The sequence below is a fragment of the Protopterus annectens genome, chromosome 14.part0, assembly GCF_019279795.1.
Source record: "Protopterus annectens isolate FY-2018-M chromosome 14.part0, PAN1.0, whole genome shotgun sequence".
NCBI lineage: Eukaryota > Metazoa > Chordata > Ceratodontiformes > Protopteridae > Protopterus > Protopterus annectens.
In genome coordinates, this window is record NC_056748.1 from 885300640 (window position 1) to 885313406 (window position 12767).

At 43.3% G+C, this 12767-nt stretch overlaps 1 protein-coding gene across 9 annotated transcripts in view; it reads right to left on the reverse strand.

Annotated features, from left to right (window-relative positions):
- CEP55 (centrosomal protein 55) overlaps positions 1–12767 on the reverse strand; it is a 352577-nt gene that overhangs the window by 222328 nt on the left and 117482 nt on the right. For all 9 annotated transcript variants that reach the window (XM_044056672.1, XM_044056671.1, XM_044056669.1 and 6 more), the window contains exon 5: positions 734–884. In XM_044056672.1, the coding sequence (XP_043912607.1) occupies positions 734–884 (151 nt within the window). The remainder of the gene's footprint in view (positions 1–733; positions 885–12767) is intronic.

Genomic DNA, 12767 nt, shown 5'->3' on the forward strand with positions numbered 1-12767 from the left:
TATTCTTCATTTTAACCTGTACACCTGTGCTTTTGCAAATATTGTGCATATCATCTTGTTTGCACCTTTTTTCTCATTTCTAAAGATGTTTCTGCTCAAAACATATCTGTTACAAATGTGAATGCAACCCAGGCTGAGCTGCAAATGGTCTTGCTTTGATTGGTGTTCTATGCAGGAAAAACAAAATGTAAATAAATGAAAAAATAAAGCCAACATAAAATACAATTATAGTCAATCATGGTGATGACAGTCCATGATGGTTATATTTCTATTGTGCAGCTTTTATATCCTGATGGATTTGGTTTGAGTTGCTACACAAATCTGCTCAAAAGCTTTTAGTTATATTCTAATGAAACTTTCACACAAATTTCCAGACTGTTTACCAAATCATTGTTTTTGGTTCTTAGATAGCTACCCAGTTTCAACATCTCTTAAAGACACACCAACTGTAATAGTTCTTCTAGAAAAAAAAGGTTAAAGAAGAAAGTTCCAATAAAATGGAAAGTTACAAGTCTAGACTGCAGTGAAAATACAAGTACAAAATGATCAAGAACTGAGCTATACACATTCTCACAACAATGAAATTAATGTTGTACTTGCATATTGGTAAAAGAGTCTTACAGCCCAGAAAAGTGTCTCATAAAATGAATTAAAAAGCACATTTAAATTCATGTCAGTCATTTTCGGCCTTGTGTATAATATGCACACATGCCATTATGTTAAAAGCCCATACCTTTTGAAGCAGGTTCATTTTGATGCTGACGGGTTCCTTGGTTCACTTGCCCCACCTGCTGCTCTAGCTCAAAGATCCTTGCCAGAAGTCCTCTAACATAGGCTTCACGCTGCTGGTCATAAACTAGCCATTGTTTGTTTTTCTCTAGAGCCTTAGTATAGATAAAAAAGAAGAGTAAACAACTAAAATCACACAGCAATATAAAACTTAATAGAAAACCACTAAGTGTGACAGCAAAGTAGCCAAACATATTTTCTGGGGTCAAACACGTGAATTGGTCAGTCATTTTAAGGAAACAGAGAAAAAAAAAAAAGTGTTCAAAACAATAAGTTTGGTTACTTCTCTCAAGGTATGTTCAGTTGACAAGCAGCCTGAAATCCACTTGCAAATGACTGATGCAGCAGAAAAAACATGTGACACTTGCAATGCATTTGCGTGCGTGTGCGCATGTATGTATGCATACATAGGAAAAATAACTGTTCCCGAATAATATCTACATACAAATTTATTAAAGGAGACTGTTGTCATAACCTATGCAAGATGATCTTTTGGCTTTTCCCGATTAGGGGTCGCCACAGCGGAACTCTGGTCCGCTCATGATTGGCAGTGGATTTTTACGGTGCCGAGTTGCCAGCCCAAAGCCCAACCTTCAACAAAGGCACGCCCATTCACACTCACATCTAACTGCATGTCTTTAGCGTTATTCGACCGTGGGGAGGACATGCAGACTCCACATAGAAGGCACTCCAGCCGTGAATCGAACGGGAGAACCTCTTGCTGTGAGGAGACGATGCTAATCGCTGCACCACCGCAGCAGTCATAACCTATGCAAGATCCATGTCAAAATTCACTTGAGGATTCAAACTGGTACCGTTTGTTTAAACCATGGTCATTACTTAAAACAAGAGATAAATGCTTTTGCCCTTGTCACAGCTTTAGATTTAAGTTATACTTAGCAGTAATAAGTAATATGTACTTTGTTTTCCATATAATAAGCTATGTAAATTGCAATGAAGGTTTTAATCTAAGAGCACTTAAGACAGATCACCTTCAGTGACAGTGACTGGAACAGCGGTACATATATACAGTTAGCATTTTTATTGTGATACATAAGGAGTAAGCAGCACCTAAATGCAAACTCTGTCTATCTGGCTGTTGATCAGTGTACCAGGTACGATGTCAAATAATGTAAGCATCTAGTCCTGCATTTTTGTTCCACTACTATAGAATGTACTAAACCAGGTGGCAGTGAGACGAAACTCTGTGTGAAATGCTGTGACAGGAGAGGGGAGGTCAATGGAGGTTGCATACAAATGTACGAATATGCATATATATATATATATATATATATATATATATATATATATATATATATATATATATATATATATATTTATTTCGGCTAGCACCAAGGAGAAAAAATTGATATGCTAACCAAACACACATACTGCACAACAATACAGTTAAATTATTCACCTTTTCAGCACTGAGGTAAGGTATTTGTGGAATAGCAAATTATTCAAGACTGTACTATAAAAACCTGACCCAACTATAACATTTACAAAACTGATGATTACCGAGGGGAATATTGGTGTGCATTTTCAGAATTTGTAATGTTAAATTTACATCTGTTGGTATTCAACATTTTAAGGCAAAACAAGCTCTAAACATTTCAGTACATCCGTTTGTTTTGGTGAAGCTGACTTCTGCTTGAAGGGGTGAATAAGCAAAAGGGATTTTAGGATTAGCAAGAGAGAATCAGTGCCGGAGAATTTTAGGTGAGTAAGATAAAAGAGGCATAAATAAGGCAGTAACAATGTGAGTGGAAATAAATAACGAGTATTTAGAACCATTAATATAGGTCTCCTACTCCTAGGATGTTATAAAGTCTTTAATATCATAAGTATCAGAGAAAATAGACATCTTACTAACGATTGATTCGGATGTACTGGGAACTGCTTATTAAATATATTCTACTCTCAGAATAGGTTGAAGTCAGGTGAACTAACAGAGGAGAAAGCTTGTTTCTAACCAACGTCACTTATCTCATGCACACACAAAATGTGGTACCAAGTGCTAGAAGAAGCAGAATTCTAACATGGAACAAATAAAGTTTATATTATCTCACCATGTATTGGGTGTAGGGAAGCTCTAAGATGCAGTCCCCTTGATCAGAAATAAATGTCACAAGATAGTGTTGCTTGGGCTATAATAGCCTAAAATCAAGCCAAAGCTGTTGGCAATGCAGCATAGACATTTTGCCGCAGAGTAATTGTGTACTTTGGTACATGTCTGCCATCCCTTGCTACAGGGTGTGAAACAGTCTTGGGTGTTTTGTGCTATTATGCTCAGGGTGATCCCATTGAGGCATGGGGTGTGCTATACTGTCAATTATCAGCCTACTGTCAACAATAAGGCAGACCCTCATAAAATGCTCTTGCAGCAAGTGAAAACAGCAATGTATACCCCAGGATAGCTTTACTGAAGTCTTTAAGTGGGCATCTAATTAAAATAAGTGTCACAGTCCTGATGGTAGCCATGCATGTGTTGGTTAAAAAAAAAAAAAAGTCCCACTGGCATACCTGTAGTTCTTTTTCATATGTTAAACTGCATAGTTTGCAAAAAGCATGCAATACTAAAATCAAAGTGATGTCACTTCCACTAGAGATAACCAGGGAAGAGGAAAGGGAAAGTCAACAGCAATTAAAAAATCCACCTTGAATATCTGTAACAAATTTATCCTGCATTAAATAGCGGAGATAACAAAAACTTATATCACTTGTTTTACCAAGGGGGATTCTACAGGGAAATTAAAATATAGGTAGATCCTTGTTGTACCCTCAACATGGTTCTTTAGACTGCCCAGTCCCCATTCTCACAGAAGTACCTGTTTGGGGCTAACATTCAGATGCCCCAACTACATGAAGTGTGAACCCCAACAGCCTCCAGTTCTCAAGTATCACTGAGTGAAACTTTCTAAGCTTTGTTTTGATCACATAGGCTTCATCCTCATGGTCAAGCCACACCAGTTGTGGTAAATCCTGCATTACCCACAGCCAAGTAAGAGCTGCAGCTGAAGTATTCCATGTGTACAAATATCTTTTAAGTGGCTTTAAAAGTAGGCTGGAATCTACCTTGTTTCTTTCACACACCTTTAAACACAGACATCAGGATTAACTCAGATAATGCAGCAAGCAAAAACATAAGGATGCACAAGGTGACTTGAAAACAAAGTAGCCTAGACTGTATATTAGCAACCAGCAAAATTTCCTCTGCATGCAGCTTGTCAGACTCTGGAAGCAACCTAAAAAATGTCCTCATTACATACATATATGCAGTCCTAATACGAAACGCAACTTTAACCAAGATGTTCTTCTCAACTCTCAGAACTGTACACTGACCACTTCTGTGGCCATTAAGGTTGGATTTGGAAGTAGACTATTTAAATACTGCCTTCTATATCTTAAACCAAGTGGTGCCTTATTAGGGCGATAAAACTTCATAACAAACCTATTCCTTTGCTCACACTTTGCATCTACCATGTGACGAAAGACGGACTCTAATTGGAAACAATTTAAACTAACTACTTACCACACCAGGAGTACAATCAACTCTGCAACAAAGTTAAGACCCTGCTAATTAACACCAAAAAGAGATTACTACAGCTCACAGCAACAGGCCCATTCACGTAACCAAAAACAATTTTGGCATTATACTGAACTGCCTTATCACCACTAGCAAAAATTCATAACTCAAATCCTTACCGAAAAATTACCCCTTTAAGTAGAGCAAATATTTCTCTAACCAGTCATGCTCAACACTCAAAAAAAAAAAAAAAAAAAAGTTTTGTTCTTACCATAATGACAGATCTGCATTGTCCTATTTTCATTTGGTTCAACTTTGGGACTTGGCATCTTCAAACATTTGGAACCAGGGCTCTGACGGCTCCTCTGCCCATAATTCCCTTGCCACTGTCAAACTGCCTCAGATCAAGTTTGCTCCATGTAAGAATATACCCAAAAAGAAATAAAATTACAGACGGATAAAACATAATTCAATAGAAAGGGACGAACAAGGATAAGAAATGGAATGTTAGCTAACCTGTTGAGGTTAGAGACAAGGAGACTCCCATAGACGCTACCCATTCTCAAAGGAGATTAATTGGAAGGGGGATGGTGGGAGGGATGTCGAACCAGACAAAAATAGGATAATATAGATCTATTGTTCTGCTAAGTATATAACTTTCGCATCTGATGTTATACATTTTCGTCTAATTCAACCTTTGGGACAAAATTCCTAGCTAGAGGATTTCCTGGGTGGACTTATGGAAGGATGTTCTTGAGAATAGCAGAACCAAAGGATGAAGGAGTTCTGGATTGTACATTCAGTTTATAGTGAGAGACAAGGTATGCACTGTAGACCACACAGCAGCTGCACAAATCTCAGTCAGGAAAAAAAAGAAGGTCATATACTTACCATAACGTTCCATCTGAGTTGGTTGTTCATTTGTCTTCAACCTGTGGGCTACCGGATCCAGCACGGACCCAACTCAACTGCATATCCAGCACCTGATCCAAGCTCAAAGCTCCTCTCCTACCTTACCCATAATGCCCGTCTCCTTCCTTCCTTCAGATCGAGTTTGCTGCCCAACTAACTTCCTCACCCATCCCAAACACTATTTCAAACTAGACATCTGCATAAGGAAAAACAGGTAGAAGGTAAGATGCATGCTGGAGGTGACCACATCCCTCTACTCGTTAAGCCACCACGTAGTCTATGCAAGGCAGGGGGAAGGAGGGAGGAATGGTTGAAGATAAATGAACAACCAACTCAGATGGAACATTATGGTAAGTACATAACTTCTTTACCTGAAGTTGTCTTCTTCATTTAATCTTCAACCTGTGTGAAAGCGTCCCCAGCTACTACACACCTGGGAGGCCCTCATGGAAGGCTATTCCAGAGCACGACGGAGCCAAAAGATGTCATGTTCCTGGCTACGATGTCAAATTTATAATGCTAAATGAAGGTATGAGATGAAGCCCAAGTGGCTGCAGAGCAAATATCATCCAGCGAAACTTTGGACCAAAAGGCTGCTGAGCAAATATCATCTAATGAAACTCTAGACCAAAAGGAGGCTGAAGTAGCCATAGATCTGGTGGAATGTGCTTTCACATGACCTGGTGGGGATATCCCCCTAACAGAGTACGCCAGAATAATACACTGGGAAATGCAACGGGTGATGGAGACTTTAGATATTGGTTTCCCCAAAAGGGGTTTAGAGTAGGAAATGAGAAGCTGGCCAGACTTGCGAAAGGATTTAGTCCTGTGCAGATAAAGAGTAACTGCACATCTAACAGGTGCAATTTATATTCTCCCTTGTTTTGAAAATTTGGAAAAAAGACTGGGAGATTAAACACTTCATTAATATTTGACTCCAAAGCTACCTTAGAGAGGAACGATGGGCTAGTATGCAAGGATATATACTACTAGGAAAGCAAAACAAGAAAACTATACCACCAACGCAACGAACAGTCCAACCTTTTATTACTTAGCGCCTCGGCTATATAGCCGAGGCGCTAAGTAATAAAAGGTTGGACTATTCGTTGGCTTGGTGGTATAGTACACACAAGGATACCCTGTTCTTATGAAAACTCATACAAGCCCTTTATCAGCAACGCTTGAAGCGCCAAAACCCTCCTGGCAGAAGTAATAGCTACCAAGGCCTTCTTCCATGGCAGAAATTGTAGATCCACAGAAGCTGCAGGCTCAAAAATGGGATGAAACTACAGCTTTCAGAACTAATGCAAGATCCCATGGTGGTGTTGGGTCCCTCACTGGGGGCCGAAGGAGAAAGGTGCCTTTCAGGAAGGCTTTGCAAAGCTTAGAGGATGCTAAGGAAGCCATATTATCACCTACATGAAAACTGGAAACCACTGCAAGTTGGACCTTAACTGTAGAAGAACTAGCACCTTGTTGAAAAATCCCTGCCAAAAATTCCAAAACCCCGAACACCAGGGCAGTGAAGGGATATAGGGCACACTCAGGCAAAGATCGAAAAACGTTTCCATTTGCTGAAATACACCTTTCTAGTGGAAGATTTATGAGCCGCCACTAGAATCTTTTCGACAGGTGAAGATAAACCGGGAGCCCTGACTATCAAGGGAACTGGAGCAGCCAAACAGTGAGCTTCAGACTGGCCAAGTCTGGATGGGGAATCCCTGACAGATGGGATGGAACTGGATCCAACGTCCATGGTGAAGCCACCAAATGAGGCTAGAGAGAGGTGAACCATACTTGACGAGGCCAGAATGGAGCAATGAGGATAACTATGCTCCCTAGTCTGTGAGCTTCCTGAAGGAATTTTGGAATCAGGGGGGGGGGGGGATAAGCATACAGAAGATCGGGGGTCCAAGAATGAATCAGAACATCTCTGGGGGCTTCTCCTGATGGATGGATGAGAGCAAAGAACTTACTGCATTTCGCACTGGAAGGAGAGGAGAGGAGAAGAGATTGCACCAAGGCTGACCCCATTTCGCACTGGAAGGAGAGTAGAGGAGAAGCGATTGCACCAAGGCTGACCCCACCACTTGTGAAAGATCTGTTCCGCTACTGAAGGATTCGGAGACCACTCGTAAGGCATCAGAATAGCCCTGCTGAGCCTGTCTGCTAGAATATTTGACCTCCACGGAATGTGCGTTGCTATCAGAAAACTGCCGGTGGAGACCGCCCACTCCCACACTCTCATGGCTTTACGACAGAGGATAAGACCTGCTTCCCAGTTAGTTGATGTACCAGACTGACATTGTTTTGTCTGGATGGCAATCGTCTCTGGGGGAAGATTGGCATGGAGAGCCTGCAACACTAGAAGCACTGCCCTCATCTCCAGGACGCTGATATGCAATCTGGTCTCATAGAGGGACCGTGTGTCAAACTGCCCTTACCAAGCAGTGCTCCCCCCACCCTAGTAGGGAGGAGTCCATGGTCACTGTGGTAGAGGGGGACGGTGGAAGAAAGAAGTGACCCCGAGTCAGATCCGGGGAATGACTCCACCAGAGAAGAGTCCCTGCACACTTGAGAGATTCGAACAGGATGAGACAACGGGAGATCTAGCTTGGACCATTGGACTGTGAGCGAGTCCACTGAAGAACCCGCATGTGAAAATGTGCCATGGGCAAGAGATTGATAGTTGCCGCCATGGACCCCAACACCTTTAACACCATTTCCACTGTCGGTGACTTAGCTTGGAGAATGCAAAGGACATGTAGTTTCAGAGACTGAATTCTGTCTGGGGTAAGAAAGACTTTGGTTTGGATTATGTCCAGTCAAGCCCCAATGAAATCTAACACCTGAACTGGGGCCAGAGACTATTTGTTAAAATTGATGGAAATGACCAACTGCTGGGCTAAGAGAAGAAAGGAATCTCTCGCTTGATTGAGCTGATGCCTGGAAGGGGCAGCAAGGAGCCAATCATCCAGGTAGGGGAAGACCTGTATGCCCTGGAGTCTCAGAGGTGAGCCACTACTACTGCCGTCAATTTGGTGAACACCCTGGGGGGCTGTGGTGAGACAAAGGGGAGCGCGCTCTGTACTGATAATGATTGGCTCCCAGCTGGAAGCAGAGGAACCTCCGAGAGCACCTATCTATTTTAATATGGTACTACGCATCCTGGAGGTTGATCAAGCACATCCAATCGTACTCCTGGAGGAAGGGCAGGATAGATAGAAGGGTGACAGACCATCTGCAATTTTGTCTTGGCTACAGACAGGTTCAAGGTGGAGAGATCCAGGATGGGTCTAAAGTCCCCCAGTCTTCTTTGGCACCCAAAAAAACCTGCAATAAATGCCCAAACCTGACTGGTCTGGGGGGGATGGGTTGAATGACTCACTTTTCTAGCAGCTTTGCAATTTCCAGTGCTGCATCCTCCCACTGCACGAGTGGAATGTCCGGGAGGGGTTTGGGTGGACATGGTGGTGTGATAAAAGGGATTGAATAGCCTCTGGATATAATTTGCAATACCCAAAAATCTTCCGTGATGGACTCCCACGCTGTTAGGTGTAGCAAGAGGATGACCTCAGATTGCCTCCAGAGACAAGCAGCCGGGCAACCCTTCAGGGTTGCTGTGCGAGTCTATCCGAGAAAGGTTTCAGACTCATGATTTCTTGGACCCCATCTGCCTCTATGGAAGCATCCATCAAATCCCCCCTCTGCCCCTGGGAGAAGATGTGTCCTGGGGAAAAACTCAGTGTTCGGGAACATCATCTTGGTCCATCGCTGATTCCTAGAAAAGGATCGTTCAGAAGCCAAAAATAGATCACCATGGCAGACAGAGTCTTCCTGTCCTAACTCTGAACCAAGGTGTCACGTACCGACTTCCCAACAAGGGAGAAAGTCATACGGCGTATTCGCAAAGTATGCCTTAAAGGGTTCCAAAAACACACAGAGCCGGAGCCAGGCATGTTGCCTGATGGCAATGCCAGTAACGGCAGCTCTAGCAGCGCCATCAGTCACATGGGAGAGTAGACGCATAGAGGTGTTAGCAACCGACTTTGTGGTGACCATACGAGCGGAAAACACCTTGTCCTCTGCTGACATGGACCCAGGGGTCAACTCAGCAATCTCCTTCACTATGTCTCGCTGTAGTCGAATTACATGTGCCATGTAATTCAGCACCCATACAGAGAAGGTCGCTGAAGCATACAGCCGCTTCCTGAAATGATCCACCATCCTTGACTCTTGGTCAGGAGGGTGGATCGCAGAGCACTCCTGAGCGAGCTCCCCTTCTTGGTGGCTGCTGCCACCACCATGGCATCAAACGGAGATCCTTTATTCCAATGGGACCTGTCTAAAGGGGGGGCTCAAAACCTTGTCCGGGTGTTTGGGAATTGGCTCCACCGTGTCCGGTTCCTTCCATGCTCGAGATGTAATAAGATCCACTAAAGGATCCATGGGAGGGGACACCCAGGAAGTAGAGGGTCCTGCACAAAATGCTTCCAGGAATACATATTCATCTGGGGTTGTTTTTTTGGGAAGACCACCCCTTACGCTGACAAATGAGTGCCATGATGTCTCCAAAGGAGACATCCTCAGAGGGGTGGACTGGGGGTACCTTCTTTTTCCTCCAAATCTGAGTCTTCGGTGAGGGACTCCGGTGGGGAGTCTAAGTGCCTCCTTTTGCAATTACATTTGCGAGGAACCTCCTCAGTGGGGGTCTCTGGGGAGGAATCGCCAACGATTTCTTGTTCCCAAGAGAGACCACCTTGTGGCAAAGAGGCGGCAGGCTGTCCCTGAGATAGTAGAATGGCCGGATCCACACCAGAAACAGAGGGAGCCAGGGCAGAATCTGAAGACAAGATTGTCAAGGGTCTTGAATGAATAGAGAGTACCCTCTCCACCACGTTGAAAGTCGAAGGGGAACAAACCTCTTGAGAAAAGACTGTACAAGGAGCAGTCACCCCCTAACCTGACAGGGCATCAGAGCCGAACTTCCAGGCGCTGAGATACCAAATGGAGGACTCTGCTCTGAAACTCGGAACAGACACCACCCCCCCCGGATCAGATGGCGAGGCTACGGCTTGAGAACCTGTCAGATCCAAGCTAGTTGGATCAGACCTGCTCACAGCCATGGCCAGCATTGAGGTACAAGGTACCATCAGAGCTGGCCCCTCAACACAAAGTGTCCCTGGATCCAAGGGCTACAAAACTGGGGGTCGGACTGGAGGAGTGAGTAATAGGGATGAATACGGACTGCCTGCTCCCCTGCTCTGGAAAGAGGGCGGCAGGCTAAACTCCCATATGCATCTGGGTGCTGATGAACTTCCACATCATCCTATCGCAAAAGCACGAGGGAAGGGTTGAAAGCAGAAAGGAGTAAAAAAAGAAGAATTAGAAGTGAAAAAAGAATCACTTGCCCAAAAAAAAAAAAAAAAAAAAAAAAAAAAAAAAAAAAACAAAACAGCAGAGAGCATGGATCACAATGCGGAGATGTAGCGCTGCAAACAAGATATGAAGGGAGTAATTAGACAAGGGCATAATGGGTAGGGGAGGAGCTTTGAGCTCGGATCATATGCTGGATATCGGCTGAGTCGGATCCGTGCCAGATCAGGTAACCCAAAAGTTGAAGATCAAACGAAGACAACAACTTCAGAGCTTACAGCTCAGATGGTGTAGAGGTATGTTGCTCTGATCGTAGTGCACAGGTTCCTGGGTTCAAGACTTGGTAGTGATGACTAACTCGTCTACCACATAAGGAGTGGTTTCTGGCCCAGAAATTGTAGTTATTGGCTGTTTGGGCAGTTTTTCCATCTCTCTCAACTTTCCGATTTAAAAGCCCACATTTGCACTTGTTTCCCCCCTTTCCTGCAGCTAGTCTAGTCCAGATACAAATTTGCTGTATCTAGGACTGTTTGTAAGCTCCTGAACCCCCAAGCCTTCCTGTGTTGGAGGGAAGCCTTCTAGCTTATCAGGGGAGTGGTAAGCATTAGGTAGCCTATCTACCACAAGAGGAGTGGTTTCTGGCCCAGATATTGTGGTTTATTGGCTGTTTGGACAGTTTTTTCCATCTCTCAACTTTTCAGTTTAAAAGCCCGCATTTGCGCTAGTTTCCTGCCTTTCCTGTAACTAGTCTAGTTCAGATACAGACTTCCTGTATCCAGGACAGTTTGTAAGCTTCCGAGTGGTGCCAGAGTCTGCTCTTCAATTTTTCCCTTAAATCTACTAGGTCTCCTCTCCTGCACTTATACTAGCTTATTAGTCTAGCACTTTACCAGACTTCTTGTAGCAATTATTGTAGCACACAAAACTGCTACCAGCACTAAACATTCTACAAGGAAACAGATCCAGTACTTATTTTCAATGCCCACCCCTCCAGGCATGTCTAAAAGTCGGTTCCCTGAGCTTTCTCCTATTAACCTGGTGAACTTGGGCATTCTGTGGCAATGTAGCAACTGCCTCATGTACAGACAACCCTCTCCTCTTACCTTCTAACACTCAGACTTGCGAGAGATGCACTTATATATCCAAACTGGAAGCCACGCACTCTCCAGCCAAGACCGGAATAGCTGGTCAAGAGGAGAAGGTCAATACTTGCACCACACCATATGGAACATACAACCCTCCAGAACACACACTGGCACTGCCTTTACATAAAAACACAAACCACACACCCACCTTCTTGGAGGCTCTCAATAAAAATTTACCAAAGCAGTAGAGACCTCCAAGACAGAAACGCACGTTACCACCACAACACAACACTAATCACGAGACAACTGTCTAAACAGTGTGCCACTCAACCAAAGCCCCTAAGGCAAAACAACATGCCCAACACACTAGTCATACGTGACTCTATAGTGACGCACAATGATGTCCCACTCACTAGGTTGAATAAGGAGAAAGTAACAGTCAGCTGCCTGTCAGGTGCCAGGATCCGCCACATAATGCACGCACTCGGGTCACTCAACAACAGGTACAAATATGACTGTCATTGTACATGTGGATGTGAATGACCTGAGACATACCTCCCTGGACTACATAAAGAGAGACATGCAGAAGCTCTCAAATTATGTAGCCTAGGCGGGTATGACCCTAGCCCTGAGCTGCATCCTACCATCAACCAGAATAATACCACAGTACAAGCAGAAAATGACTGAGTTCAACAATTAAGAATGTAGACAGCAATAAACAACAAAATATCCAAACAAAGGTTTGCAGTAGTAAGCAAAATCAAGAAGCTAATGTTCACCAAAAAAACAATTTATTGAAGCACTTTTCATCTGCACCGTGTGCAGACTTCTTCAGAATACAAAGACCTTTAAAAACTTTCTTTAAAAACATTTAAACTGGTGTGGTGAACCAATCATAGCACACAATTAGTTAAGGTAATTATTTAAAGCTGTTGCATAAATTATTAAGATGAACCATTAAATATGCACAAAATGAACTTTAGTGCAAAGCCCTCCATGAATACCTCTGGCAGCGACTATCAAACACACTAGGAAAAATCATAACAAAAACTTAAACATAAAAGCAGACACAATGA